This window comes from Anser anser (genome assembly GCF_964211835.1).
Source record: "Anser anser genome assembly, chromosome: 3".
Lineage (NCBI taxonomy): Eukaryota > Metazoa > Chordata > Aves > Anseriformes > Anatidae > Anser > Anser anser.
Genome location: NC_139722.1, coordinates 92,616,233 through 92,644,031, shown reverse-complemented (window position 1 = coordinate 92,644,031; position 27,799 = coordinate 92,616,233). Strand labels below are relative to the sequence as shown.

The 27,799-nt window shown below is 39.9% G+C and overlaps 1 protein-coding gene across 13 annotated transcripts in view; it reads right to left on the bottom strand.

The window, feature by feature from the left end:
- Positions 1–27,799, bottom strand: part of PLB1 (phospholipase B1) — a 100,829-nt gene that overhangs the window by 32,680 nt on the left and 40,350 nt on the right. For all 13 annotated transcript variants that reach the window (XM_083832088.1, XM_083832090.1, XM_083832092.1 and 10 more), the window contains 21 exons: positions 24,820–24,888; positions 23,906–23,986; positions 22,321–22,387; positions 21,624–21,682; positions 20,522–20,595; positions 19,112–19,155; positions 18,158–18,266; positions 17,209–17,260; positions 14,645–14,725; positions 12,993–13,058; positions 12,164–12,264; positions 9,775–9,856; positions 8,885–8,989; positions 8,119–8,214; positions 7,570–7,641; positions 6,936–6,995; positions 6,504–6,564; positions 5,722–5,780; positions 3,856–3,923; positions 2,793–2,836; positions 1,448–1,556 (listed from right to left, as the gene is read on the bottom strand). In XM_083832088.1, the coding sequence (XP_083688214.1) occupies positions 1,448–1,556; positions 2,793–2,836; positions 3,856–3,923; positions 5,722–5,780; positions 6,504–6,564; positions 6,936–6,995; positions 7,570–7,641; positions 8,119–8,214; positions 8,885–8,989; positions 9,775–9,856; positions 12,164–12,264; positions 12,993–13,058; positions 14,645–14,725; positions 17,209–17,260; positions 18,158–18,266; positions 19,112–19,155; positions 20,522–20,595; positions 21,624–21,682; positions 22,321–22,387; positions 23,906–23,986; positions 24,820–24,888 (1,559 nt within the window). The remainder of the gene's footprint in view (positions 1–1,447; positions 1,557–2,792; positions 2,837–3,855; positions 3,924–5,721; positions 5,781–6,503; positions 6,565–6,935; positions 6,996–7,569; positions 7,642–8,118; positions 8,215–8,884; positions 8,990–9,774; positions 9,857–12,163; positions 12,265–12,992; positions 13,059–14,644; positions 14,726–17,208; positions 17,261–18,157; positions 18,267–19,111; positions 19,156–20,521; positions 20,596–21,623; positions 21,683–22,320; positions 22,388–23,905; positions 23,987–24,819; positions 24,889–27,799) is intronic.

The window sequence follows — 27,799 nt, the reverse complement described above, 5'->3', positions numbered from 1 at the left end:
ATCATCATTCCAGGGCCAAGTATCTAAAACAGGAGAAACGTTTCCTTATGTTGCAATGCATTTCAATAATTAAACTAGGACGCATATATCTCCTCAGATCCATCACAATGTGATGGAGAAGAGCCCCAAAAGAGGCATCTCAAAGTTCAGGGATATTGTTGTAGTAGTTTACAGGAATTCTTTACTTTAGGATTTAATTGATAGAAAATGTAAGACAACCACCTATCTCATTCTTTCCTATAACAAGCAAAACCGCAAGTAATACATGCTGCATCTAGCAGCATGGTGATAAACTCTCATAAATGGCTCAATCAGAGCCATAATCCTTGCAAGTGTTTTACTGACACACAGAAACAGACACGTTCAGTCATCACTAGGAAACAAAATCCCTTCTCTGAGGTATGAGGGGCTGTAACATATGTCAGGAGACCTAGCAGACCATTTCTGCCAGGAAATGCAAGCATTTACTGAGATTACTAGCTTGAGTCAGAAGCTACTCAAGGTGTGCAGGAGAGTGATAAACAATACCTGATAAATCCTAACAATCATTGCTTAGATACAGCAAACTCAGACACCTCACTTGGCTTCTGAATGTCACTCCCAAGGCCTCTTTAAGAAGTAAGACTTTTTTCTCTAAACAAACAAACAAAAATATTAAATTATGGAGTTCTGGGTAATATCAGCTAACAATGTCAAACCCAGGCACAGTCTGCCAAAATCTGTGCCCAAACTATGACTGAATTCCAGCAGCCATCTGTTTCGCTAATTAAATAGGACTGACTCTTTCAATAAGAAGCCAGGGACTTCTAGGATAAGCAGTGTATCAAAGCTCAACTCCTGCAGTCTCCCAGGTGTGACTAAGATCAAAAAGCCAAATTCAGATGACTGCAAGACATCACAATTCCTACTAAATTTGCAGAACTGACTACAACTGCACAAGGTCTGCAATGCACCAAAAGCTACACATGACCATCAGTAATTCTTTTTTCTCTGGAGTCCAGACTGTGGCTGATTTTTCCTCTCTCTCAACCACTCTTGCCTGCCTATCCAGATGCCTGAGGCCAGTTATGGGAGACTTCATATAGTTTTTCTCCAAGTAACTCTTTAACAATTCACTGCATGTTCATTTTCTGAAAACATCCATGCTCTAAGATATTTATAGACAAATAGATAAATGAATGGATGTTGAAGAGAAAGTGTAGAAACCACCACCACCAGTTTCTGTCGATTTCTTGTTTATGCATTTCATAACCAGGACTGCTGGCTTCATTTGAAAGTTATGGTATGAAATAAGCCCATACATTTAATATGTTTTGAGCTAATTTTCAGCTCCAATTAGACTGGTTTTGCTTGCTGTTCAGAGCAAGTTGTGTCAGCATTTGAGACAGTTGAAAGGGAAGTAGATGAAGCATCCATCACCTGCAAAAGTAAAACAAAAGCTACATACTCAGCCTCTGCTCCGGGAACTGCCTGGTTAAGGAACGCATTCAAGTCACTCTCATTCCCAGTGCCAGTTGAATAGCCCTCGATCATAGCATTGAACTCTCGAAAGATGTCTGAAAAAGAAAGATGACAACGAAGAGAAAATATATCTGTTCCCCCCCCAATGAGATCAGCACTGTCACAGTTTTGACGGCACATTGCAGCTGCTGCAGCCTCAATTCGTTCCATCCACCAAAGAACAGCAAGAGGGACAACCAGCTAGCAGTGATGAGACAGCACGTGCTTACTGTGCCCTGCACTGCCACCAGAAGCTGACCAGAACTGAGGACTACCACGTCCAGCTCACTCTCATGTTGTAGCTGTTAAGGTCTACATTAAAACTATCCCAGTCATGTAGTGGTGACTTTGTGAAATGAGCCTCAGAGGGGCTTTAACTCAGGAGAGTTAAGGCAGGAGCTTGTTTTTAGCTGGAGGATCTGGGTCCACTTCACAACTGTACAACATCTCATGCTACTGACAAGTTTGAAGAAAGCCTCAGATGCGCGGTTCTGGTGAATTCCCACCACATTTTATGATCTCAATAGTCATTTCCAGAAGGAGGCAGACAGCAAATTTCTGAGCTGAGTGTGAAAATGGTCACACTGTAAACCATAAAAGCTACCTTAATCTCCAAGACTGAATTTAACCACATTTTAGTGAAGGCTTCGTCAAAGGTTGTACCTTGTGAATCAATTAATTGCTTATAACAATCAATAAGACATTCTAATGATATTCTTGTTAAATTCCACTTGCAATAATGGGCAACACACAAAAGGACAATTTATCAGTCCTCTTCAGATGAAAATATATTTTAGTTAATCCAAACTGAAACTCCAGTGGTTTTACATTAACAGTAGGCTGAGTTACGAGAAGTTGCAAGTTTCAGTGAAAACAAAGTTAAAATTATTCCATTCAGGTTACGTGTATAGCTACTGAGACATTTACCAAAGAGGTCTGCTCTCTGCAAACATCCCTTTTTGGAAAAAAAAAAATGTGGTAGAATATTTATTAGAAGTAAGTTTTAATTATACCACAAGCATGGACATAGCAAGCTTATTCAGAAATTCAAATAAAACTCACTAAGCAGTTTGAAAAGGGAGAAGGAAAAGGAAGGACAGAATTTTCTATCTGCTTCTCAGTTTCACTGATGAAGGAAACTTTTTTTCATTAGTCCTAGGACATTGTTTCTTTGAAAGGTAGGTCTCGTGAATTACTCTCAAATGGCTTAGAGGTCTCTGTAAAATTATTATGAATCAGCCCATTCTCTCTCTCCAGACTTGCCAACTAGATCTAGCAAAGCATTTACTTACTAGGTAGAGTTGTTACGTTCTCTAATGAGGCATCCCCTCCAATACTAAAATGAGAAAGAGAAATACAAGTCACTCATCTCTTAGCTGGACACAGACAACACATAAAGAGAAAACCTACTATACCTCATAAGAAAAGGTGAAGGGTTATTAATTTGGTAACTATCAAACTATCACATTGCTTGGAAAGGACAGAAGTGCAAGTGCTTTGGGGAAAATAGCTGAGGTTTCAGTGGTAAAGTTGCTCATCAGAAAAATTTATGTGCATGCGGCTCTGCAGAGGCACAGTTAATCATTATGAAATACCAGAAAATGCCTGAGACAGCTACATATTTGAATGACTGAGCCGTAAAGTACTGCAGATTTCAGGGCAGAGCTGAAGACCAGTTCCAGCCTCACAAAGCCGCTCTAAGGCAGCACCAACCAGCCAGTCCCTCAGATGACATATGGCTGAGGCATCAGCTCCTTTATCTCTTTTTCAGGCTTCCTGCATAGCAGTATGTTCTCTCCAGCTTTTAAATTGCTGGGCCACGCTGAGGCCAAACTCTGGCTTATGTAGAGGGGATAGGACAGCACAGAACTGCTTCAGTCAACGTCAATTCAGCTACATCGTCACCCCACCTCCAATGTCATCTTTTACAACTTTCTGTTGTATGTGGTAAAAGTTCTGCAGTTAAACTGTTTTTCACAGTTCTACAAAAAGTTCAGAAATGCCAAACTTTGAGAAGAACTCCCCAAAGCAACATGGCCTAATTTATTTGTTCCAGTGATTTTTCTCCAGTTTTGTGGATCTCCAACCCACCATAAAACTCTAAACTGTCACAAGTAGTTGAAGATAAAAGCGTGAGAGCAGTTAAAATGCAAACTGAAGCTCTATTGCTGAAAACATTGTGTAAATCCCACTTTGTGACAAATATTGGATCTTGATAGATCTACACAAGAAATGCTAGCCAGAAAGCAAATCTTTTTCCACTTTCTGACAGCTGAAAGCCCTGGAACATGTGGAAGATAATATTTTGCACAGGAAATAATGCACATATTCTCATCACCTTGCCTGAAAACTTACCTCCATGACAGTCCCCGGTATTCGGTGTCCAAATCCGTGAGATTGTATGAAGCAATTCCTGTTCCAGCCTGGGCATTATATTTCATAAACCCAATGAAATTAAAGCATAATAGTAATTAAAGCACAATAGTAATTCACACATTAGTCATTTTATTTACTTTTGAATGCAACTCTTCACAAGCTTTAGAAGACATCTGTTTTTTCCCCACCTTCCTCCTGAAAAATGCATCAATACTTTTTGTAATTATTTACAAGCATCATATTGTATATGATGCACAAAATAAATGATGAATCAGTGAAACAAAAGCTTTCTTCTTGTAGGTCTGGGTGAGCTGAGTAACTCATTTACATTGCATTACTCAAGAATGATGAAAACATCTCAAAAAACCCATAAAGCTTTCAGGCTAATAAGGAACACTATAAAACTCAACACAGAAAACAATCATATCTCAGAAAGAAGTACTGTAATATCTTTATTTGAAAAGTAATGTGCTAAATGGTGAGTTTTATAGTAGTATAACAGGAAGAAAGAAAGCACCCTCTACGCTTATACTGAAGAAGGGCAAGCTGGCAACTACATCCTTCTTTAACAAAATAAGGGAATTCAGAAGCAGAGCATCTGCCAGCTGTGATGCTTTAGTCTCATGTTAAACCTGGGTACTAGGTAGTACTTGACTATATCGCAATACCAGGCAGACTATTTGCTGCTATCACAGAATCACAGATTGTGCTACTTCAGATTAAATCATACTAATACGTCAAGTTAAAACCATACTAATACATTTTTTCTCCTCTGTATAAGCTTTATTGAGTTAATGGAATATTGGTGTTCAGAATAACTATGCAGGGGCCAAGTCCAGATCAGACAGCAATGCAAAACTGCTGTTTCTATGAAAACAGATTTTATTATCAGTTTCTACAGAATATACTTAGAAGCAGAATCACCTGCAGGGGCCTGAATATTGTAATATTGCAACTGCAGCTAGATACTAACTATCTTGCTTTGATCAACGTTGCATGTTTGCATAGAAATGCTGCTATTTATTTTGGTAGCCTCGTGCATGTAGAAGTTTTAGCAACATGCCTGTCAGACAGTTGTAAAAGCTTCATGGTTTGTAAGCACAAACCATGTCTTTGTTGTTAAGGCTCACATTCAGAGATCCTATATTTCAACTGTCTTTCTGCCCAACATTTCCTATGAGCTGGTTGTAAAGCTTCAGTCTTTGGCTGGTAGGAAAAAATCGGGCATAAACGTGTATCAGAATTTAGGATGTCTGTATCTTGATACATATTCCTTCCAGCCTGCCAAAGATAATCATCCTCAGCAAGAACTACACCTCAGTAAAGAAGTTAGCTATGAGTTAAAACAGGAAAAATAAACATTCTGAGTATCTCCTGAAACGGATAGTCAGAGGGTTCTCACCCCTGTTCATCCATTAATGATAAAATAAATACAACACTATTTTCCAAGATCCCTTAGTCACACACTATTCCAGAAAGAACTGAGGGAAAAGGATGGGTTCACTGATCTGTACCTGTTCATAAAAACTTCGAAACATTGGAGCCTAATGCTTGCATTAAGTCCCATTAATTTCAACAACATCTGATCTCTTCTGTCTCCAATTCAGCAAACCTTTTAAACACCTCTTTAAAGGATTTGTCTGTGTTCCAAATCATGTGAATATATGCGTGGGGGGGAACATAGTGCAGGAGAACTGACACCTTTCTTGTTATAGCTACTAGGTCTATTATCATCTGCAAATTATTGGATCTTTACATCTAGGTACAACAGCTATTTCACCTCCACCAGAGACGGCACGTGTTTGTAGTTTTACCAGGAGAACAGTAAAAACACTGTCTTCTTACCGTCAAAGAATCCCCAAGGGCTGCTATAATTTTCACATCAGCTGGCTTTAGGGAATGCACTACAAAAGAAAGAGATGCAGTTGAAACCAGATAGGGAACAGTCGTGCATTTTCATGGTTCCATATGTAAAACATTGTTGTGCATTCTGATGCTCAGCCATGTTGCTTTTGCAATACCCAGGTGATTAAACAGGAGCTCTCTCCAGCTCATCTTACATGGTTGTAGCAGTAGCACATGCACATTATCCAGCCCCTCGATAGTTAACGTTGCTACCAAAAAGACAGAAGAGCAAGGAGCAAATAACAATACATTGCAATCAACGTCCAACACTAAGCTAATGATAAAAAAAAAATGCAGTATTGTATAAACCAGCATACTAAAAGCTTTAAGAAGATAGAGAAGGAGTAAGGAGAAGATAGTATGAAGTTAACTGAAGAACTGAATACTGCTATATCCCAGACTGACATGCATGAAGCTGTGCTTCCAGTTCTCTTCTCTAAGATTTAGGTGGTATCACTTAAAAGCTGTGTCAGCACACAACTTTGGCTTTTCTTGCAAGATATTTTGAAGTTCTCCACTGTCAACGAGCTAAGTGAAGCTATTTAGAATGTTACTTCATGTGATGGTTTGGCATTATATCTGTTAAGTAGTTGCTGAAAAACATGGTATCTTTTCTGAGCAGTATTTTCACAGTCCAGCAATCATTTCAGCAAAAATAAAGAGTCATCCTGAAGGACAGTTGAAAGTAATTCAGTCTCCTAACACAAACCAGGTAAGATTACCTGAAGTTGAAGAAGGGGACGATGGAGATCTGTCCTCACATAGCAGTTGGCTTCCATAATTCTAAAGAGAAGACGAAGGATGAATAGCATTTGGCTAGGAAACACAGTCAGTAGTACCCTGGATATTCCTAGCAGGCCAAGTGGATAAACCAGAGCATGTTTAACGTGTAAGCAATAAGACAAGTCTTGGTTGCCCAATTCAATAGTCATATTCAGCGTTGTTTGGATTAGCATCCTGTACTGATAACTGTGCTGTCTGAGCATGTGTCCTTACAGGTGTTTCTGGATGTATTTTGCCTTACTCAAGGAATACTTTCCTGTTCTTTGCCCTTTGGCCAAAGACTGATATCACCTGTGGTACAAAGCATGATTCATGGCCATACAGGAACAAATGCAGCACAGCAACAGAGGGATGCTGATGTTGATACTTACTTGAGTTTGGTTAGCATATACGTAATTACTGTTTTTATACGTCCTCAGGAATGGCTCAGCCTGAAAAATCAGACAATCTGAGTCAATGCAAAGCATCAGGAAAATACAGGGAGATTTCCACTCCCCAAGCTTCAGTTCTTAGATGTCTGCAGGTGATTATCAACTTGATGCAAACAAACCCCGGGGATTAAAAAAAAAAAAAAAAGGCATTTTAAATATCCAATAACAGTGTAAACCTAGAGCACTATTTTACAGAGCCAGAATGCTCTAGGGACCCTGCTCACAGCACTCATGCTTTGCGTGGTTAACGAGAAGCTTGCCATCAAAGGCACTACCCAGGTTCATACCAGCCAGAGGTAGTTTCACTGGACTCAGCCAAGCCACCCTGACCAATGCCAGTGTTGCTCTATTTCCCTCACTGAAGAAGGTCTTTCATTCAACATGGATGCTAGGCAGACAAAAACACTCTGCCCTTGTGTTTTGGCTGACTATGATACATGACTGTGAGGAAGTTTACTCCCAGCCCTTCATCTCAGCTCACAGAGACAATGCTCCAGGCAGTTGGTGAAGACTCAAGCAGACTCCCAGCTACCCCCACCACCACCACACAAATACAGATACGCTTGCAATTTACCTCACTCGGACATTTGAGAGAAATTTCATCTCCTATTTGTTGATTATCTGTCTTCTTCCCTACGGGTTCCAGCTGTGGAGAAATGAGAGAAGGGGCAGGGAGGGTAGAGAAGAAAAGCAAATGAGCATCGGAGAGCAGAGAACTCTGCATTACCAGCTGCTGGAACCACCCCTACAGCACAGCAAGACAAACGCTGCTCACTGCACCTTCTCTGGTGATGTCACTCACTGCTGCTTTTCATACTGAAAAGTTTAATCCCCATATGTAACAAATGCAGTCTGATGATCAGTGCCAGGTGTGCTGTATCTCCCCAGAGAAGTCCAACACTCATAGCTTTAACGTATCCTGAGATTTATTGTTTTGATATGACTGGTTTAACAGTTGAGGTGACTTTTCTTCAAATGAACACTCTTTCCTTTTATAAACGTAATTAATAGTTTAGAAGAGAGAGGGCTAGTTGCATAGTAATTCCCTTAGGTGATTTTTTTTTCCTGCTAAGAGCAGGATGGAGAGGACAAAGTACGACAAACCCAACCTTTAAAGTCTTACCATGTTGTTCCACAAAGCACGTGCAGCCTGGGAATGAGACTTCTGGCTGAAGTGAAAGCAGTCTGGGGCAAAATATGAACTGTCAGGCAACCCCTCCTAAAGAACGAGATGGGTGTTGTCACAGAGGGCAGTAAAAGTGCAACAAGCTGTGCATTTAACCCCTGTGAAAAATCCCATCTGACCTCAAACTAACATAGCTGCAAAGGCCTCTGGGACGAAGAGAATTAAACTGGGCTGGAGAACACCAGTAACTCAAGACTGAGAAGCCCTTTGAGCCTTTTTAATATATGATTTCCAACGTATTAAGGTACACAGACCACTCCGACTCTGAGTACAGAATACCTGTGCACAGACATTGATCATACTCCTTATTTCCCCAGAGACTCACATATTATAGTCTTTCATGGCACATAGGTTTTTATACTAGAAGTCTTATACTGGAAGGGACTTTGTGATGTGTGGGGGATGTAGGATGAGTGCTCCCTGGTGAATACTTTGAACTTACATCTTCTGCACAGTTGTCTGTAATTGTAGGGGAGTGGCCTCAGTGTCTAAAATAGTGCCATCAAGGCGTGCATTGCTGTTGCCCATTATCTCCAAGTTATTCCGTAAGTGTTTTCTGCTATTTTAAATGTTACCTTAGCTGATTATAAGAATTATCAGGCCAGAATACTGCTTGTCACATTTACCAAAACAAGTCAGGACAATTCTGAAAAATCAGTGCTGCACTAGGATTTAGTGTAGGGGTTTTGTTTGTTTATTTTACCTGTGTTTTTGGCATGTTGACATGAGTCAGGAACGGCTGCAGAACCACTGTGAAATCTTCCCTAGTGTCGTACCTTCCACTCTCCACTAACTCTTTGGTTCTTTCCTTTAAGAGCACAAAAAAAAAAAATTGTCATCATTCTTTCTTTTACGCTCAGCTCACTGGGCCCCTCATTACTGTACATCTCATGCAGGCATTCCCTTTCCTCTGTGCAGAAACCCAGACATGACAGCGATTGCCAGCCTGTGCCAGGCAGAAAATGCAGAGGTCTTTTACAGAGACTCATCCCAGACATCTTTACAGCAAGACAGCCTGTGGATCGTTACCTGACTGACACAGGCAGGCATCGTGCTCAGTAATTAGGTTTTCTGTCAAAAAGATGTTCTTCCAGAGCTATTGAAGTGTTTTTAGTTTGGCTGGCAGCCCATGCCCAAAGTTCATTCCAAATTTATCACATTCTTTGACTTAATCTTATCTCCAACAAGATAAGTGATCAAGAAACTGCTGGCACACTGATGCCCTCTACTTTCTATGACTCTTTAACAGATTTTTCCTTATCTGTTTTGTTATTTTAGTGAACCAGAGTTGTAAAGATCTTGAGCTGATTCACATCTCCCTCACAACTGCTTTTTTGTTGTTGTTAAATCACAACTACAAATATGTCATTAAAACAAGTGCAAACTGCCCTCCAACTCCAAATACTCTCCCCTCTGTGGTCACTTGATTAAGTCCCTTACCACAGACCCTGCTATTATTGCACTGTTTCTCATTCCCAGTGGGGGAAAAAAAAAAAAAAAAAGGCAAAAGAAACCCACAGTACTGCTAGGAGAGAAGAACAGAAGGATTACACTAAATGTGTAAAAATAAATAAATAAATGCATTAGTCTTACCTGATACCTTTTGTTGAAATTGACCAACTGCTCGACCTCACTGGAATTGTCATCAAATTTCAGTACACAAGGGCACAAAAGCCTGCAGGACGAGAACAACATGCTGAGACCAGCTCATCTTTTTCCCTTTCACTAGCTAAAAATCTGCAGGGTTAAAAGCTTCTCTGGGGGGGGATTTTTCTGACAGACTTTTCAACGGTAGGATTAAACATCATCCCCGAGTTTCTGCACAGCCCTGATTCTTGACAAGAAACGTGTTTATTAGGGATAAAATCATGAACACAGGACAAGGGGGAGAAGGAAGGAGTGGCAGAGAGAAACCACGATGTCCCATTCCCAGCTCTTGCAGCACCTGTTGCCTTGCTAAAGGGACTTAGGGTCACCTGTAGCAGTAACAACACAGCAGGAGAGATGCTTGGAGTGAAGCTACCAGTCATGGCAATGGGTGAGGACAGGTGCTTTAAACCCAAGCTGCAGCATGTGGAGGGGGGCAAAGCACCAAACCAGATGCCCAGAGGGAAGCTGGATTCTTCATCCTTGGAGAGACTCAAAACTTGACCCGACACAGCCTGCAGCAACCTGCTCTACCTTTGATGCTGGCCAGGTTGTGTGCAGATGACACCCTGACTTCTCTTCCAACCTGAGCTATATTAAATTTCTGTGAACTCATGTTGGCCACCTTTATCCCTCCCTGCATACAGGTCCTCTAGCACATGATTTTTTTCTTCTGGCGCTCCCCATTCCTGGGCATGCCTCTTTATCACTTCGTGAACCCCAACGAGATCAAATGATTCCTTTAAAAAATCCTGTAATTTGCTCATAATGAAGCATCCCTGAGTAATACTTCTCATAGAAAATGTGGATATGTATAAAGTCCTTGTCCCTACCTCCAAACTTGTCTGAATAGAGAGCAACTAATAAAACAACACAATTCTACTTCTGCAGAACATTTGTATGAGAGGTAAAAGAAGCCTAAAATATATTTTCAGAAATATTTTAGTAATATAAGCAAAGCAATGTTATTGGAGATATAATCTCTTTTTAGGTTATTTGTGGCTCTCAGGAAAGACAAGCTTTCAAAGTCGAAAGTCTCTTTTTGTTTTTTCTTCAAATGGGTAACATGGCAGTTGGTATTCCACACAGGGTCATCTTAGTTCCCTGTAAACTTGGCTTGCTGTCAGCTATTAAATTCAGCATCGTGCTTGAAATGATGGGATAAGGTTATAAGTACTCTGAGATAATCTAATCTTAAGAGCTCCGCTAACTATCCTTGTCCAATGATTAGGATATCGAGACCCATGTGCACTCTACCACGTAACCTTTGTTAAAAAGAAACTGTGACTGGATGCAGAAGCACCTATGCTCTAAATTTAAAAGCTTTTTTTTTTTTTTTAAAACTGATTTCACCATAGAGTCCTTAAATCACACAAAGGGGGGTGCAAGTATGTTTCTCCTCTTCTGACACCTGAAATAATATAGTTCTACCAGCCGTATCAAGCAGCTACAGGTTCCCTTGTGAAGGACGGGGTCCAGGAGGATGAATTCGAAGCAGATGTTTTAGTGAGGCAGCTAGGTACAGGAGGGCCTGTAGTCCTCCTGTGGTTCTGGCCCCCAAGCTAGCTCTTGCACTCCCTGGTGCCTGGTATCTGGCACAAGCTCCTTGACCCAAGCAGCAAGAGGAGCAGTGGCTGCCTACACTCACAGGACAAGGCTGTTCTGTGTGCCTGTCTAGAAAAGCAGCCATTTCTTGCTTTTCTGACATCAAGTAAGCCCTGCCAGGAACAAGGCTAGGGAGACATGCCAGACCCTGCCTGAGTCACCACAAGGTCACTATGGCCCAGACCTGCCACTGCAATGACAGATTGACACTGACCTGGGAGGATTATTCATCCAAAAAGCAACAGGTGGTGTGACTAAACATCCCAGACACCTACTTTAGAGACTAACTAGCAGAGAAACTAGTAACCAGCAAAGAGATTACAGAAATCAGAAACTACAGAAGCAAGAAGGAGAGTTTTAAGATTTCATAAAGGTAATTCTGCAGATAAAACTAGATTAATGTAGGCAACTTAAACAAACAACAAACTATCCTACTCTTTTTTTCTATCTTTGCCCACAGATTGCACAGCTGAGTTTTCTGCTCAGGCTTGAACTCCCTTGCAGCATAAATCATTAAAATGGCAGCTCCATAAAAAGTGGTTACAGTGGGGCTCAAATACAGAAAAAGGTGGAGGTATTTCTAAATGCCAGGTTGAAATTAACGTGTAGGTACATGTGCATATACAGACAAAATAGTAACACATTTTTCCCTTTAAGAAAAGTTTCCCAAGGCGACCTTCCAGCCCTCTGTGAGCAACAGTGAGAGCTGTAAAATAAATCATCTTCAAACCTCATGATAATCCTTGGGCAGCTGACGTTTTTCTCTGCGTACAACTCGCGCAGGCTTGTTATGGAAAGCACTGTCACCAGATTCACAAACGTCCGTGGAACCTGCCGAGAGAATAAGCAAACCCATAGCCGACGTCTGGAGCACAGAGTGCCACCTCTGCCCTTACACAGCCGCAGCAGACCTCGGGTAGCAGCCTGATGATTCAGGCAGCTTGCATTATTTATAACAGAGGTGCGAAAAGTTCCTTCTCAATAATTAATCCCCTCATGGACAATACCCAGTTACAGCCCCTACCTGCACTGGCTATTTTTGTTTTAAATATTGATGCCTGGTCACTCGAAAATGACGACTTTGAAAAGGTCTAAACAAGTTGTGACAGATTCCAGCACGGCTCAGATAGCTGCTAATTCTTTGAGTAGTCTCACCATCAACCTCACCCTCATCTGCAGCATCAGAACCTCTTTTCATGACCACAGGTATATTTATTTGCAAAATAATCATAGAATCACAGATTATGATTACAATATATGAGCAAAGCACTTTCGACTCATTTAATATCATGTCTGTTCAGATTTGTTATACTTTTTGCATTATTTATCTGCAGCATATCAGCTAGAACTCAGCACATCCTTATTCATTCCGTAAAATATTTCTCCAGCCCTCTCTGCCTCTCACAGGGATTTTATTTTATTTATTTGTTTGTTTTGTTTATATATATATATATGCAACAATCTCTGGGCAAGGAACTAAGTTCTCAATCAATAACCAGGGAATGCATTACAAACAGGTCACAATCCCCACTCCCACATACTAGAAGAGTTTGTTTTACCTCTTCGTGAAGCATATCCAAAGCTATTTGAATATTATAGGTGAAGTTTTCAGGAGAATAGCGTATCTGTTGAAATAAGAGGGTTGAATTTTATTGTCAATCAGTTTACTCAGGCAGACTCAACTGATTGTCTGGAGTCTCTCACAGCAGTGTTCACATTTCTAATTCTTGGGTCAAGAGTAACAGAGTCTTATGCAGAACTTCTCTGTCTCTGCTTTTCTTCTTTCCTGTCACAGCTGCCTTACTCCCAAGAAAAGATCTAGCAGCCACAGAATAGCAGTGAAGGAGATTCAAATTCAGAGGGCATTATCAGTCATTACAACATCCTCCACCCCATGCTGGTTTAGACCACTCTTAAAAACATGGCTAACACCTCATTAATGGGGACCATCATTGGAAGAGATCAGTTTTTTGTAAAAGTAATATTATTTCTGCTGTATGGAATATTAGCAACATGCCTCGCATGTACTCCTTACCTCCTACAAATAATAACTGGCACAGCTGTGTCCTACACAGAAAAACGTAGGAGAGAAACTTTGTAGTTCTCTAGGAATTAAATCGCTTTACATACTTGCTTCTTAGCATCAGTCTCCCTGTACAGTTTGAGTGGTTTGAATCATCTAATTCAACTGTCTCCATATGACTTCTATTTCTTCACTCGTGGAACTATTCCAGAGTCAGATAAACTTCCTCATTAGAAACATTTCTTTCTTTCTCATTTTAAGCCTTAATTATCCTTGATTTTATTTCAAGCAGAAGTTCCCTGTGAGCCCCACTGGCTTCCTCTACAAAACTGGACAGCTCAGCTCCTTTATTCATTCCCTAAATCAAAGTTCACCAAAAGCATTATGGTTGGCACAATCTGTGGCTATGCAACATAAATGAAGAATCATCCTGATCTTCAGATACCGGCCTATCTCCCAGCCATCCACCCTTGTGTGCAAACACCATTTTGTGTCTGGGCAGGAGCAGAAAGTAATAATGGGTAAATTGCTCCTTCACTGTTTTATAACCATTTTATTGTGCTTCTTTGTTGTTTTTCTGATCTGAAATTAATCATGGAAAACCAAAAGTATGTGCTCTGCTGCTTGTAAGTAGATAAGACAATAACATTTCATCACTATCTGAGAAGTCTGCCACAGTCGTTCACCTCCTCTATAATCACATAGATCAAAGGTTATATATAGCATGCATACATATTCTATACTGTGTTGTACTACATATTATTGCATCAGCACAAGCTGTGGGTAAAACCATTCCCATAGCACTGAAGCTGGTAAGAGAGCACTAAGTGAGATGCTTGTATGACTGTGCACAAGGCAAAGGAAAAAGGGAAAACCTTGACAGTATCTTTTATCTACAGGTGGTAAAGTGATTAGACAGCAGAAAGTTATCTTACTTGACAGCAAAAGAAAGCAGCCACAATTATGTAACTTACAGGTGTTCTAAAGCTATCTCTCTTTTTATCATAACATTAGGGTGAACAAACTAAAGGTCTCAGCACAGCTGCATAGCAGAGCTGCAGAAATGAGACCTGCCTTATTTGTTCTCATGTGCTCTTGTTCCACCGAGTGCCCTCTCACCCAGTGCAGCGCGCACAGACCCAATGCCCAGGCTGGCCAAGATCACGCTGCAGGCAGCGAGTGACTTACTGGATCCTCACAGAACGCGCAGAGGTCATTTCCTCCTATGAAGAGCGTTACAAGCTTCCAGTCAGTCTGCAAATTTATTCTCTATGCACAAAAAGACACAGAATGAAAGTTACGAGGAAAAAAAGTCATAATAATAAAGGCTGGGCAACAGACTAAACACAAATTTCACATTTCTCAAGAGACCTCAGGGGACCTGTACTTCTCTGTCGCTTCACAAAAAAATGAATTTGTAGTCATGGCTTGACGTACAAACTACTATGATCTAAATAAGGTTTCTAGTATCAGTAATACTATCCAAAATTACTGGCTTCTGAAAAATAGTGCTAAAAAAATCCATCTGTACATATTTTTTTTTTTTAAGTAATATCTTGTGTATGCACTGACTGACTCCTCCTGCAGCTCTGGGAATACATCTTCATTGCAAAAATGATAGTATGTGTTTTACTGTGTCATAAATAATGCAGTTATACTGCTGGAAAACCCTGAAGGGCAACATATTTCAGTCTTGCTGTGAGAGAAACTAGATAGAATAGAGGGACATTATTGACTACTTAGCAACACTGGTTAAAAAAAAAAATAGTATTTTTTCTCTGAAAGCATTTTGCAAAGCAATAACCAATGCAAGGTAATTATGCTACAGTAAGCATATACCTTCTTAGCTTTGAGGAAAGGTTTAGATATGATTAGTACCATGTAGCTTATGTTGTTCTCGATACCTTGACACTTTTCAGTGCAAAACACCACTAAGAAAAGCAGCAATAGTACATCAGCCTCAAGTGGTTTGAAAGTATCTGTCTTCAAAGGCAGAAGGCAACATATCCCAGCTGATAAACACACTGTTCAGTAGTTTGGTCTCAAAATGTATTTATCCAAATTAAAAGAATGAGGGGAATAATTTCCTCCTGAGCTATACAGGTGTTTTAAAAAAAGAGCTCTTAAATCAAAGATGTGTTACCACTAACGTGAACATTCTTTCTAGCTAATTCATTAAATAAAAGGTTTTTGCATTCATTTCTTTTGTGTGATGTTTCCAAGCCAATAAATATGACAGAGTACTGTTTAGAGGCCTCGACAAATACTGGTTTGAATGAAAACTATCCAAACACTTCATTGTTAGCTGCTACCCCTTTTAATCTCATTCCAGATACAGCCTGAGTGAATTGTTGTTTACAAGTGCACAAAAAGGAAGGTATATGTAAATATTTTTACCAATATGTATTCACCAGAATATTTATACTAGACACGTACGCACAGTTACCTTGAAGGCTTCTTGGCTGCTTTCCAAATGCACAATTGGAAAACCAAAATAATATCACGTAACCTAGGTCACTGATTGCATAGCAAATTTGTCAAAATACAAATAGCAAACATTCAAAGCAGTAGTTACGTGAAAAATATGCAAGTAATCCTCAGCCTAATATGTGTTTTATAGACCATTATTCAAATAATTCCTAACAACAAATGTGGTAAGGCAAAAGCTAGCTGGTTACCAACTCAGAAAAGGGACTAAATAGTTTTTAAAGAAAAATAAGTTTTTCCACATGTTCACTCCATATGATTTGCCACTTGTAGAGGTTGCCCTCAACAACCAGCATGTATCTTCATGGCTGGCAAAAATGTGTGCTTACAAAGTAATTAATAGCATCATGGCAAAATCCTATCAGAGAAAAAGTTCTGTCATATTGCAGGGTGTTGTAGGTTGGGAGGAAAGGCAACTGCACTGAAATTACCAGCCAGTTGTGGTAAAAATGACAGGAAGATTACAGTTATCTGGGTTTGATAACAAGAAACCTACCCTGGTTTTAGCTAGGGTAAAGTTAACTTGCTTCCTCGTAGCTGATGTGGTGCTGTGCTTTATATTTAGAATGAGAATAAAGTTGATACTACACCGATGTTTTAGCTGTTGCAGAGTGGTGCCTGCACAGAGTTGAAGATTTTTCTTCTCCTTGTGCTGCCCTGCCAGCCGGCAGGCTGGGGGTGCACCAGGAGCTGGGAGGGGATACAGCCAGGACAGCTGGCCCCAGCCGACCAAAGGATGTCCCACACCATGTGGGGTTGTGCCCAGCAATAAAACCTGGGGGAGTTGGCTGGGGGGGACTGTAATTGTTCACGGCTTGGCTGGTCATCAGTCAGTGGGTGGTAAGAATCACATTGTGCACTCGCTTTATTTTTCTTGTTGTGGTGTTTTCTTCTCTCCCCCTCCCCCTTTTTCTTAGCTCCTTCTTATTAAGCTATCCTTATCTCAAGCCACAAGTTATTGCACTTTTAATTCTTTCCCAGATCCCACCACGGATGGGTGCAGTGAGCAAACAGCTGTGTGGTGTTAGGCCACCTGCAGGGTTAAACCACAGCAGTCCTAGCACGTGCTGGTACAAATTCAGTTAAGACAAAACTATAGATGATTTTGTACCGACTCACACTTGGCACTAAGGAATGCTACACTGTACACTGCTGCACACATAGCTTTATGTCTGGCATCAGCTGTTGGTCTGTTGTGCTGTTAGAAACAAATGATGCCACATAATTTCATTCTTCTAAAGATATCAATAAGGTGTTAAACTCACAGTATCATTCTTCATTCGATCCACCAGTCTTCTAACCTGTGCAGGAACATCCCTAAAAATTAATAAGAAAATTAATTCTAAATAGATATCAAGGTAAGGAGGAAAGCCAATGAATTGGCATCCCTAACTGAAAAAGGAAAAAACTGGGAAGCTCCATTTTTTATTATATGCAGGATGAGAGGTATGATTACTCAAAAAGACTATATTTTGAGACAATGATGAGGAAAAAAAGTGAGAAAACAGCATACAAGAGGCACTTGACCTCTTTGCAAATGCTGCAGTTACGCTTTTATAAACTGTATAGAAAATAACTGCACTACCACAAAACAAATGCACTGTGCTCATTCCCAATATCAGACAGATGCTATTAATACACACATCACTGAAGTATCCATGCATGTGTCAATGTTATTGCATGGCCTCAAGCCACTGATGCATGTTTTATAAGAAGTGTTCCCAAGAGGAAAAAAAATATTATATGAATTTCACTGAAGACTGAGCGTAGCGGTCTCTAGTTAATTCCCAAATCCGCCACAGACTGGTCGTAAGCAATTCGTAATTTTCTTCTGGTTTCTCTACATGAAATTGTGGTCCTACCAACAAGAGGGTTTGAATATACCTCTTATAAAACAGGAATATTCACAACAGGGATATGAAGCTTTCTGATTGGTGCCTGTAAAGTGCTTTGGTCTTCTTGGTTGAAAATATTTGAGAAGCTTTGCCTTTGCTGATGATTTATTTGATGGAGATAAGAAAAACTTTAAAGACTCCATCGCATTTCTCAGCCTTCCTACTATAGATGGGCTAAAGAATTACATTTGGGTTTGCCTATCAGCTTTATCTGCACTCTTGTCAACTCCACAGTTTGCACTTTTTTTTTTTTTTTAAGTTAAAATTGAGTTTTATAGGAAAACTAATTTTCTGTTAGAAATAAAAGTTTTCCTCTTACTCTGCCTTATCCCCTGCCACTGCTTGGTTGAGTGCAGCATTTTCTGTAGTCTCCCTTCCAGTGCCAGTGGAATACCCAATCAGGGATGGGTTGAACTCACGAAGAATATCTGCAGAAAAAGAGAGCACCCTGAAATGTTGCTTACTTAGCAGGTAACAAGTGGGGTTATAAAGATTAGATCTTAGTAAAAGAGCATTTAAATGCTTTAAGAGAGACCTACCAAAAACTTAACCTCTAAGCATAGTAAATGCGTAAATATTACCTTGCCTTCAGATTTCTGAATTTCAAGCATTCAGATATCATAGAATCATGGAGTGGTTTGGGTTGGAAGGGACCTTAAAGACCATCTAATTCCAACCCCCCTACCATGGGCAGGGACACCTCCCACCAGATCAGGTTGACCAAAGCCCCATCCAGCCTGGCCTTGAACACCTCCTCCATGCATCATGACCTAATACAATCACATGGGCTAGCTTTGCCTTTTTGCCTGGTAATTGAGGCTGAGTATGCTCAGGCAGGAGATACATGCCATTACATTAACTGGAGATGGGTAGGAATCAAATCCTTTAGCCTGATCTCCCCGAATGTGTTAACCCCAAAGACGTAGATACTGCTGTAGATCTTAGATTGCAAAGCAGCCTTACAAACTGTTTAATTCATCTATCCCCAACACATTTTAGACAGAATTATAACCAACAGAATACAGAAACAACCAAACCCCTGGGAATTACAAAATACACGGTTAAGTCATGCACAACAAATTACAGGCTGGCTGTTACACAACTTCTGCTCAGCACTGGACATTGAATACAAAGTGATCCATTCTGCCATGTTACAAATTGTAAAGTCTGTCTTCACTGCTTTTTCTTTTTTTTTTTTTTATTTTATTTATAACAGGAGCTTTAATAAACAACTCTAGATATTTATCAGGTTTACAGAAAAAAAATCACTTACTTGCTAGTGTTGTGACCGTGCTTATGTTTTCATTTCCTCCAACACTTTTAAAAAAAAAAAAAGAAAAAAATGTTCCAAAATACGATGGCCTTCTTAAGGTAGTGGACTAAGTAAGAGAGCTCCCCCTTATGAGTTTTCTACAGATGTACACAGCACGTTCTCTGGTGGTTGTTTGTATGAAGTCAAAGCAAGCTCTATGTGTGCATACCAAAAGGGTTGCAAATTAGAGACTGCAATAATCATAATTATATTAATATCCCTGTACACTAACTGCCCTTTCAGTCTTCACATCTTGTGGCATATGTTAAAACATTGCTGACAGAAATAATAGTTTTAAAAAGCTACCATTTAGCTATTGTTGTCCCTATTAAAATATTTATTACTTCCATTTCTAGTTAACAAACCCTTTGTATCCATAAAAACAAGTTGTAAAAGTAGATATTTCAAAGAGATAAGTACACTAAATACTTTTCCTACCTCCCAACTCCCCACCCCAATCTCACTTAGCTGGAAGAATACTACTAGACTGGTAAAATTCACCATCTTGTGCACTCTTTACCCTTCCTTACACTATAGGGGAAGCTTGTACTCTTTCTCCAAAAACATCAATAGAATATTATTAAAGATCAAAATCTTAAAAGTTGTACTTACAACTCATCTCTAGTACCCCTTTAATTTGGAACAGAATATTTTGAGGTGTTCTAGTACCTCTTCAAACCTCTATAGAGCTTCAGTTTCTCAAATGAGTAAGAAACGATGAGCAGAAAATCAGCCTGACAGGCCTGGTGTTAAGTCATACACTTGCAAATCAGTAAGTGAACATGATTACCTTTCTTCAGAATAGCTTTTGGACCTGTCTACTAAAGTGCTGCATAAGTAAGATTCTGTACCAGTTGATAAGCTGTTCTGAGTGATGTAAGCAATATTGGGAAAGGGTCAAAGAAATAGAGACTATGCATGAAATAGCAGCAGGAAAAAGATCACATTCTGCCTTTTTGTAGACCACTGATTTTAACTGAGACAAACAGGTCACATAGGCTATAATGGGGAAGAGCAGACAAACAGTAGAAATAGCAGAGACAAACACAGAACGCCTAAGTGGTGCAATGAGCTCCAGAAGCCCCCTTTGCAATTGTTGCAACAATGAGAGGAGAAAGGGGCCATCTTGATGAGGACCCCATTTCATCTATGTATACAGGCTTATGCCAGCCACACTACATTGTACTCTAGGTACCTGCTAGTTTTAATATTGTATTTGACATGAGTAAAAACACAACCATCTGTCTCCATGTAAAACTGTAGTCAAATTTGCTCTCCACTAGTCTCCGTTTGTTACCTAAAATCAGGTATACATATCATAACTCCAAGAAAAGGGGTTCCCTCCCATTGGTGGGAATTCTTGGGACTCACCTCCAAGAAATACCTCGGTACTGAGTCAGGACATCCAGAACGTCATGGGGTTTGGATGCTGCCCCATTACCTGCCTGGAAGCAGAGAAGTGGAGTTCACCTTCAGAAAATAAGAACTGCTACAGTAACTAGTTCTTTGACTGACCCTAGTGAAAGTAATTAAAGGGGATGTTAACGAGTCAAGCTACATCATCTTCCCAAAATATAACAGATCTTTGTTCTCAAGAGAATCAAGGGCTAAGGGTATTTCAACTCTGCTCCAGTGAATTACCCTCCTCTGTCAAATTTTTGATTAGAAGAAGTGAGGCAAAGTTGGTTGAGTGTGTTCAAAATGTTCATATAACTCTAAATTTGCATAAAGAATAAATAAGAAAGCAATGGTCTTGAATTATTAATTTATTGTAATGTTTGTCACATTAAAACTTGGTACAGTGATTTTGTCTTCCTTCTCCCAGTTTCCCCAGGAAAAGGGATTACAAGAGTTTAATGTAGTAATTACTACAGAAATAAGAAGCTTGAATTATGATCTGTGCAATGAAGCTGTTATCAATGATTGGAGAATCACCGTCAGTCTAGGAGTAAACCTTTCATGTAGTTATAGGAATGATGCTAAAAGATTCTTTATGTAAGTTATTTATTACACCTCATGATCTACCATAATTTTACTCAAATATTTAGTCAGTGTAGGTGGACATGGCTTTATAAACTTCGGTATTATCATACATATACACATTAGCTGAAGATTTTCTTTCTTTCTATTTATGCTGCTTACTAATGGTTTTGAAGGCCAACACCTTGAGAGCTGTGTAGAGTCAATAAGGAAAAGCATGCTACAAGTCCACTCCAGTAAGGTGTTTTTGCTGCTGTACAATCTAATCTTACAGTTCTTTCTTGTTCAGCACTCTTGTGGAATTTAAATGGGAACCATGCACACATTTGACCCATGGTCTGATTGCCAGTCAGTCAAGGAAGTATGGAAAAGAGTATGCAAAAACTGTTTGGCCCAATAGGGCATAATTATATGCATTTTCTCTTGGATTAAAATTCAGAAGTGCTCTTTCATTGCTTGTTTTAATGCTGGTTATCCAATGATCTTTACTTACTGTGAGTGAATCTCCCAGGGCAGCAATCACCTGAATATCTGCTGGTCTCAAGTTATGAACTGATAAAATAAAAGCAGCATTAGGGAAGGAGGAAATAAAGAAAATTTCAAATTGTGATGGTTATCAGAACTTGTCTTTAGGATGAGCATAAAGCATTACAAAGACGGTATTTTAATACACATGATGACATCGGCTCAGAATGACACTGACAGTCATCCAAACAATTCTTGGTACCTTAGTTTTACATTAGCTACACTGACAAGGGAGGCAGTAAGGTATCAGTCTTACATCTGTGTTGACTCAAGTTCCCTCTAACTGGTGGGAACCACTGAAAGGTAGGCACAGCTCCAGTACCAGCACAGGGCTGTGATTTTATCATCATAGCTTCTGAGAGAAGACAAAACACACCTGGGACAGGATTCTGTGTGGCTCTCTGCACTGACAACTTCCTGGCTTTTCCATTGTCATTTCTTTGCTTGCACGTGGAAGGTGCAGTTGCATAAGCTTTCACTGTCCCTAAGGGAAAACTTGCATCTTGCTATACAACTATTTATGTTGATCCAGAGGATTTTTAAATCACAGTCTATAGAATGCACTGCTTCAAAGAAAAATGTACCTTTTCTAACTAAAAACAGTTCCCGCTCCCCTTCTACCATCAAGTGAAGTGTCTCTACAATAAAATTGCATAAAACCATACCTGAAACTGGAACTGTATCAGAGGGACTCTGGTTGAAACAAGGAACATTTGTTCCATAACTCCTCTCCTAGGAAGAGACAGTGAAAGACTTTACATCAGACTCGTCGTGCTCTGGTCATGATGAACCATTTATGTCTCAGAGCATTATGTTAAGGAACTTCCTCCACATACTTTGTGCATATCCACCCAGCTCAGCCTTTCCTCAAACCATGCCAAAAACCACCCTCTGAAGGCAGACAAGCTCGGACTGCTCACAAATTGCATGGGCACGTCAACGCAGCACTGCTCTTGCGTACTATTAGGGCCACTTATTTCATACTCTGCACCATGCTACGTTTAGCTAAGCAACTGTTTGTGCATCCATACTCTGATCTAACTGAGCTCGCATTCTTTTGTGAAAGTCTGCTTGGACATCACCGGAATACCCCAACATTAAACCATACCTTCGCCAGCAGGCCACAAGCCTGCCTTCTAGAAGTGTGGCCCTACAACATGATGGCCATGCCGTTGGACGGCGCTGTAGGCCTACAGTGAGTGCTATGGCTGGGCAGTACCAGGCCTGCAGTACCCATCCAGATGGGTAGTGTTACTTCAGCTCTCCCATCTCTTCTGCTGACAGAAACACCCCCACAGTTTACTGTTAGTGAAGGATGACCGTTGGTACACCAGAGTAAACAGTGGCACATGACCCAAGGACATGCATTTGCTCCGTATCTCTCTAGAGCACTCCTCAAGGACGCTAACTTGGCTATGGAAATGGCATTTGTCTTGCCCTACTGTTCACCTTTATCTCCCCCCCACACACACACCTTTTCTTCTCTTCCCCTACACCGTAACTATTTCTAAAATCAGATTGGTAGGTATTGTATGCCCCTTGCAGAGGTCTATGCGCCATTAGTAACTAGCAAACAGATGGAGTTACATTAAAACGAGAGGAGGGATATGCATTACTATTCCAATGACATATAGTCCACTTTAAGTGCAGATGTAGTCCAGACACTGTGTTTTGAAGCATGAAGATGAACACTATGCCTTCCCTTTGTAGCTGTTTAGGAGTACCAAGTTCTGCTCAGAATCAGAGGACTATGACTAAAATATCATGTCTGTTTATTTCTGCACAGCTATTCTGCAACTATCTCAGAAAACAAAATAAAACAAAACAAAAAACACTTGTTTCTTTAGTTTTGCTACAGGGTAAACTAGACAAAATTGAACCCACACAGTAGCGTCACACCAATCTGATCTAGTTTCTTCCTCAGTAAAATTAAAGGGCCCCATTTCCACTGTCTTCTTATCCCAAGGAACTTAATATTGTTATCCATTTAAAAAACATTCTTAACAGTGAATACAAGACTTAATATAGGTTGGCTGAAGACCTCTGCCTTGAGTTATACTCTACAAAATCCATCAAGGATAAAATGTGCTATTAAGTGTCTGACCGACTATTTAGTCGAGCATAGAAGCAGAGCTTTTTATTCAGTTTTCCCAGGTAACGTTGTTTAATTAGGCTCCAACACAATTCCACCCACTTGCCCCACTCCCTGGAACACATTTAGTCCATTTGCTGTAAACAGTTTTACTGTACCTGAGATCTTTCTTTGATGTTTGATGTCTCTGGGGTAGATGAGTAATTACTATTTTTGTACGTGAAGAAATATGGATTTTCCTGCAGAAGTAAGAGCATTATTTTTATTATTGTTATTTTAAAACCAACAGTAGTGAAAACAGTCAGCTGATGTTACCTTCTTCTGGATATGTTTTCCATGAGAGGAAAATCTATACAATATTTATTTTTGAATGAAATTGTACTGGTGGAAGTAAGCCAGGTTAGACCTGAAAATTAAGCCCTGAAATGCCCTAGGCACAGCACTGCCTCTTGCATCAAACCTAACATCAGACAAAACAGATAATTCAATGTCTTTGATGCTTTAATTGCTGTTCAGTGAAGCTTTTTGATGCCAGTAATGTTTTATCACTATTAAATTATTGAAGTCAGTGCTTAAATGAAAAAACATTCAAGAACCTGTTCTTTGAACCTCAGAGATGTTCAGACCTTGAAGACACTACTGGGTTATTGACAGTTTCATGTACTAACATAGTTAAATCTGACAGAAGACAGAGTCAAGTCACAGAAAAGTCAAAGGATGAAAAATGTATGGATTAAATTTTATTGTTGACACAGTTTTTAATATTGATAATGCTTTACTCGTTATTCACAATTTATTATTATTTTTATTCAAAAGTCAGCTAATCTGAATTATCTGACACAGCAATGTGATTTAACCAAACTTTGTCAAGAGCTCTAGCTTTCAGAGTTTCATCATAATAGAACAAAGACTCTGTGTCAATGAGTTTTAGGAATGTTAAATTTTTAGCAGTGCAGTATCTTTGGGAAGTGCGTGTTTCTAAGAAATTCAGAAGACGACAACAATATTTGAAAGCTTGGAAATTCTGCAAAGAGTAAATAAAAATCTCACAGTAATAAGGAAATCCTTTTACCTGAGATGGACACTGGATCTGAAGCATTTCTGTGAAATCATAAGGCTTCTTCTGCCCAACTGGCTCCATCTGGAAAGGGACAGAACACAGGACTTGTACTCGTGCTGTGCAGGGGCGGGATGGGAGAGCAGCAGTAACTCAAAGGCTCTAGCGTCTCGCGTTTTCCATCACATTAATACATATTAAAAACTTGCTTTGCTTATGATTAATCTACATGCAACATACCGTACGCATACCTACAAAATCCAGGATCGGAAAACAAGGCCTCTCTCATGATCAGACTGTCATTCCATCATCATTAAAGCAACCATCCACACATTAACTCTGCTCTTGGGAATGCTGGCCAGCAGGCATTGATCTCATACCACAGCATTTGATTGCTTGCATTCGGGTTGCTTTTTATCAGCTCAACTGCAATAACTGTGGACATGCTCTAGGAAAAGTATAGCTCCAACCACCTTCATGATTCATTCTCTCCTTTTACAAAATGCAGTTCTTACCTTGCTGTGACTAACAAGTCACTGTTACTTTCCAGCTGGGCTGGGTATGCGAAGGCAAAGCGCCAGTTATCACAGATCCACTACTACGTAACAACTTTTTGCAGCATCCTGTCCATCCACACAAGCCTCAACTACCTTTTTTTTTTTTTTTGTCTGCTCCCAGGCTGTGAAAGCCATGCTCACTAACATTTGAAAAAGGCATGCTTGGGAAACCTTTCTTCAGCTTTCTACAGTTTACTATATATTAATCTATAGAGGGAACACGTGGACTTTTGTGCGGGAAGAAAAGCAACTGACTGAAACTTTGAAGTAAAAATGATATTATTGAAACTTTTGAGAAAATTCAGCTCTGACTCAGATTATACACTGAGGGCTTGTTGAAGTCCACACTGCTTTAGCTCAGGAGAAAGTACAAAATCCCTAATGTAAATGGAAAACTAAAAATAATCTAGTTGGTGCTACATTCGTGTTTCATTAACCCTTTCCTTCTGTCTTGTGAACACTACCTTCATGTACTCTTTAAGCTGCAAACTCATTTGACAGCAGTCAGAAACATGGAATGAATCAAAGATCACTCCAGTAATGGCTGTAACTCACTCAGCTAAAGCCTTCCTAATTTATCCCACTTTCCAGAACTGTTTCTTTTATCTATATTTACACACATACTACACAATAGCAAAAGGTGCACTCCAACTCTGCACAGAGGCTTGATAATATTTACATTTGCTGGCCTTTGTTTACCTTCCAACAAGATGGAGAGATAAAAAAAATTATTCCATAATTCATAACTCAGTACTAACAGCGCAATGTGGTAAATACCATGAAGAATCACTTCACCTGTTCATGCACCTTGCTGGGAGCTAATTAAATTGCAGTCACACCCAAAGGAGTTGGTCTCTGTTTTAAATTCCTCAGTGAATCTCTGCTCAGCTTGCACTACCAGCAGCTGCTGCCAGAAGCAGCAGACTACATAAGAAACCAGACTGAAGGCATTGAAAAATGCAGCAGTAACAGGCTTGACGTCACTGATATATTCTGGGCAGGGATGTAGTATTCTATTTTGGTTGTTCCATCAATGAAGATAACATTGAAAAAAAAAAAAACAACAGAAAAATAGGGAAGAGGATTACAAAGTCAGATTCGTTCAAATTAGCACTTGAAAGAATAGAGTTTGTATTTGCTTTTGAAAGATGAATAAAAGGAATATCCTTGAAATATGCAAAATAATGAAGCCCAGAGAGAAGATACACTGGAGACTGATACTTTCCCATCCTCACAGGACAAAAAATAAAATAGCTGTTTAACAGCATTCTTAAAAGGAAATATTCTGCCAGCACAGAATCACCCTACAGAACGTGGGACAAAAGTGGTATTTCATGGCTAGGAATGAATTACAAATAAGCATTAGACACTTGTATGTTCTTGGGTGATAGAACTGAATTTCTCCAGGAAGCAAATTGTTCCAGATTGCTCAGAGACACTGTTCTCCCGGGAAAAACCAACAGTTCCTATGCAGGAGAGCTGCAAGGTCCTGAGGTCCTGATCATAGGAAGTCAGGCACTGAGTATGTGTTGTGGTCAGCCAAAACCTACCCTGAATCCTAGAATGTCTGTCACAAAAGCAGGTTAGGGGCTGGTCTGCTCTGGAACTGCAGCAGTTTCTAAGTGAGTGTAAACCAGCGAGTGCAGAAGAGAGACAGGTGCAGCCTCATGCAGGTACTGTTCCCTTTCAGGTTCTTGCCTGGTTTCAGTTTGTTTCTCTCTGGGTTGCAGGATGTTTTCTGGTGGCCTCGTTTGTTACACAAAAGAATGCCAGACACAAGTGCAAGAGCTTCTTGTCCAAGTTCTTTACGCACATGAGAGGAGCATTGCCCTCTTATATATTTCCCCAGATAAAGTTGCAGGCATTTGCCAAAATTAATCAGACTCTGTTTACTTGACAGCTTTGATGTTTACCACAAAAACAGCCTCTCTCAGCCCTTCCTAACTACCCAATGTCATTTAGCTGACTGTTCTCTGATGTGCTTAGCATTTGAATTGCATTGCTCCTAGATAACTAGGAAAGTTTCAGGAAAATATCCAGCTATGCCTAAAACAAGTCTTTAGCACATACCAGCTCAGCTTCTTCTCAGCTAGACTGAAGTCCAGTGCTACTCCCAATTGCCGCTAGATTTTCAAGGTTTTACCCTTTGTCCAAGCAGCAGTTAATCATTCCAAGGAAGAGGCAGGTATGAAGCCTCAAAACAACGTAACGACATATGTCAATATAAGGACAGCCCGGCAGAAGCAGGAGGAGAGAAACACTCTGAAAGCAGTTTTTAGGCACTTCCTCATTCTGCTGTTTGCTGCTCAATAAATCATGATGTTGATTTCCTAACAGTTCCCAACAGGGTTTTTTTGCTTTTGTTTTTAAACGTTACACGGTCAGCATAAACTATTAGCTCTACTGAAAAGAATAGTGAGAGTGAGCCTTATTGGATA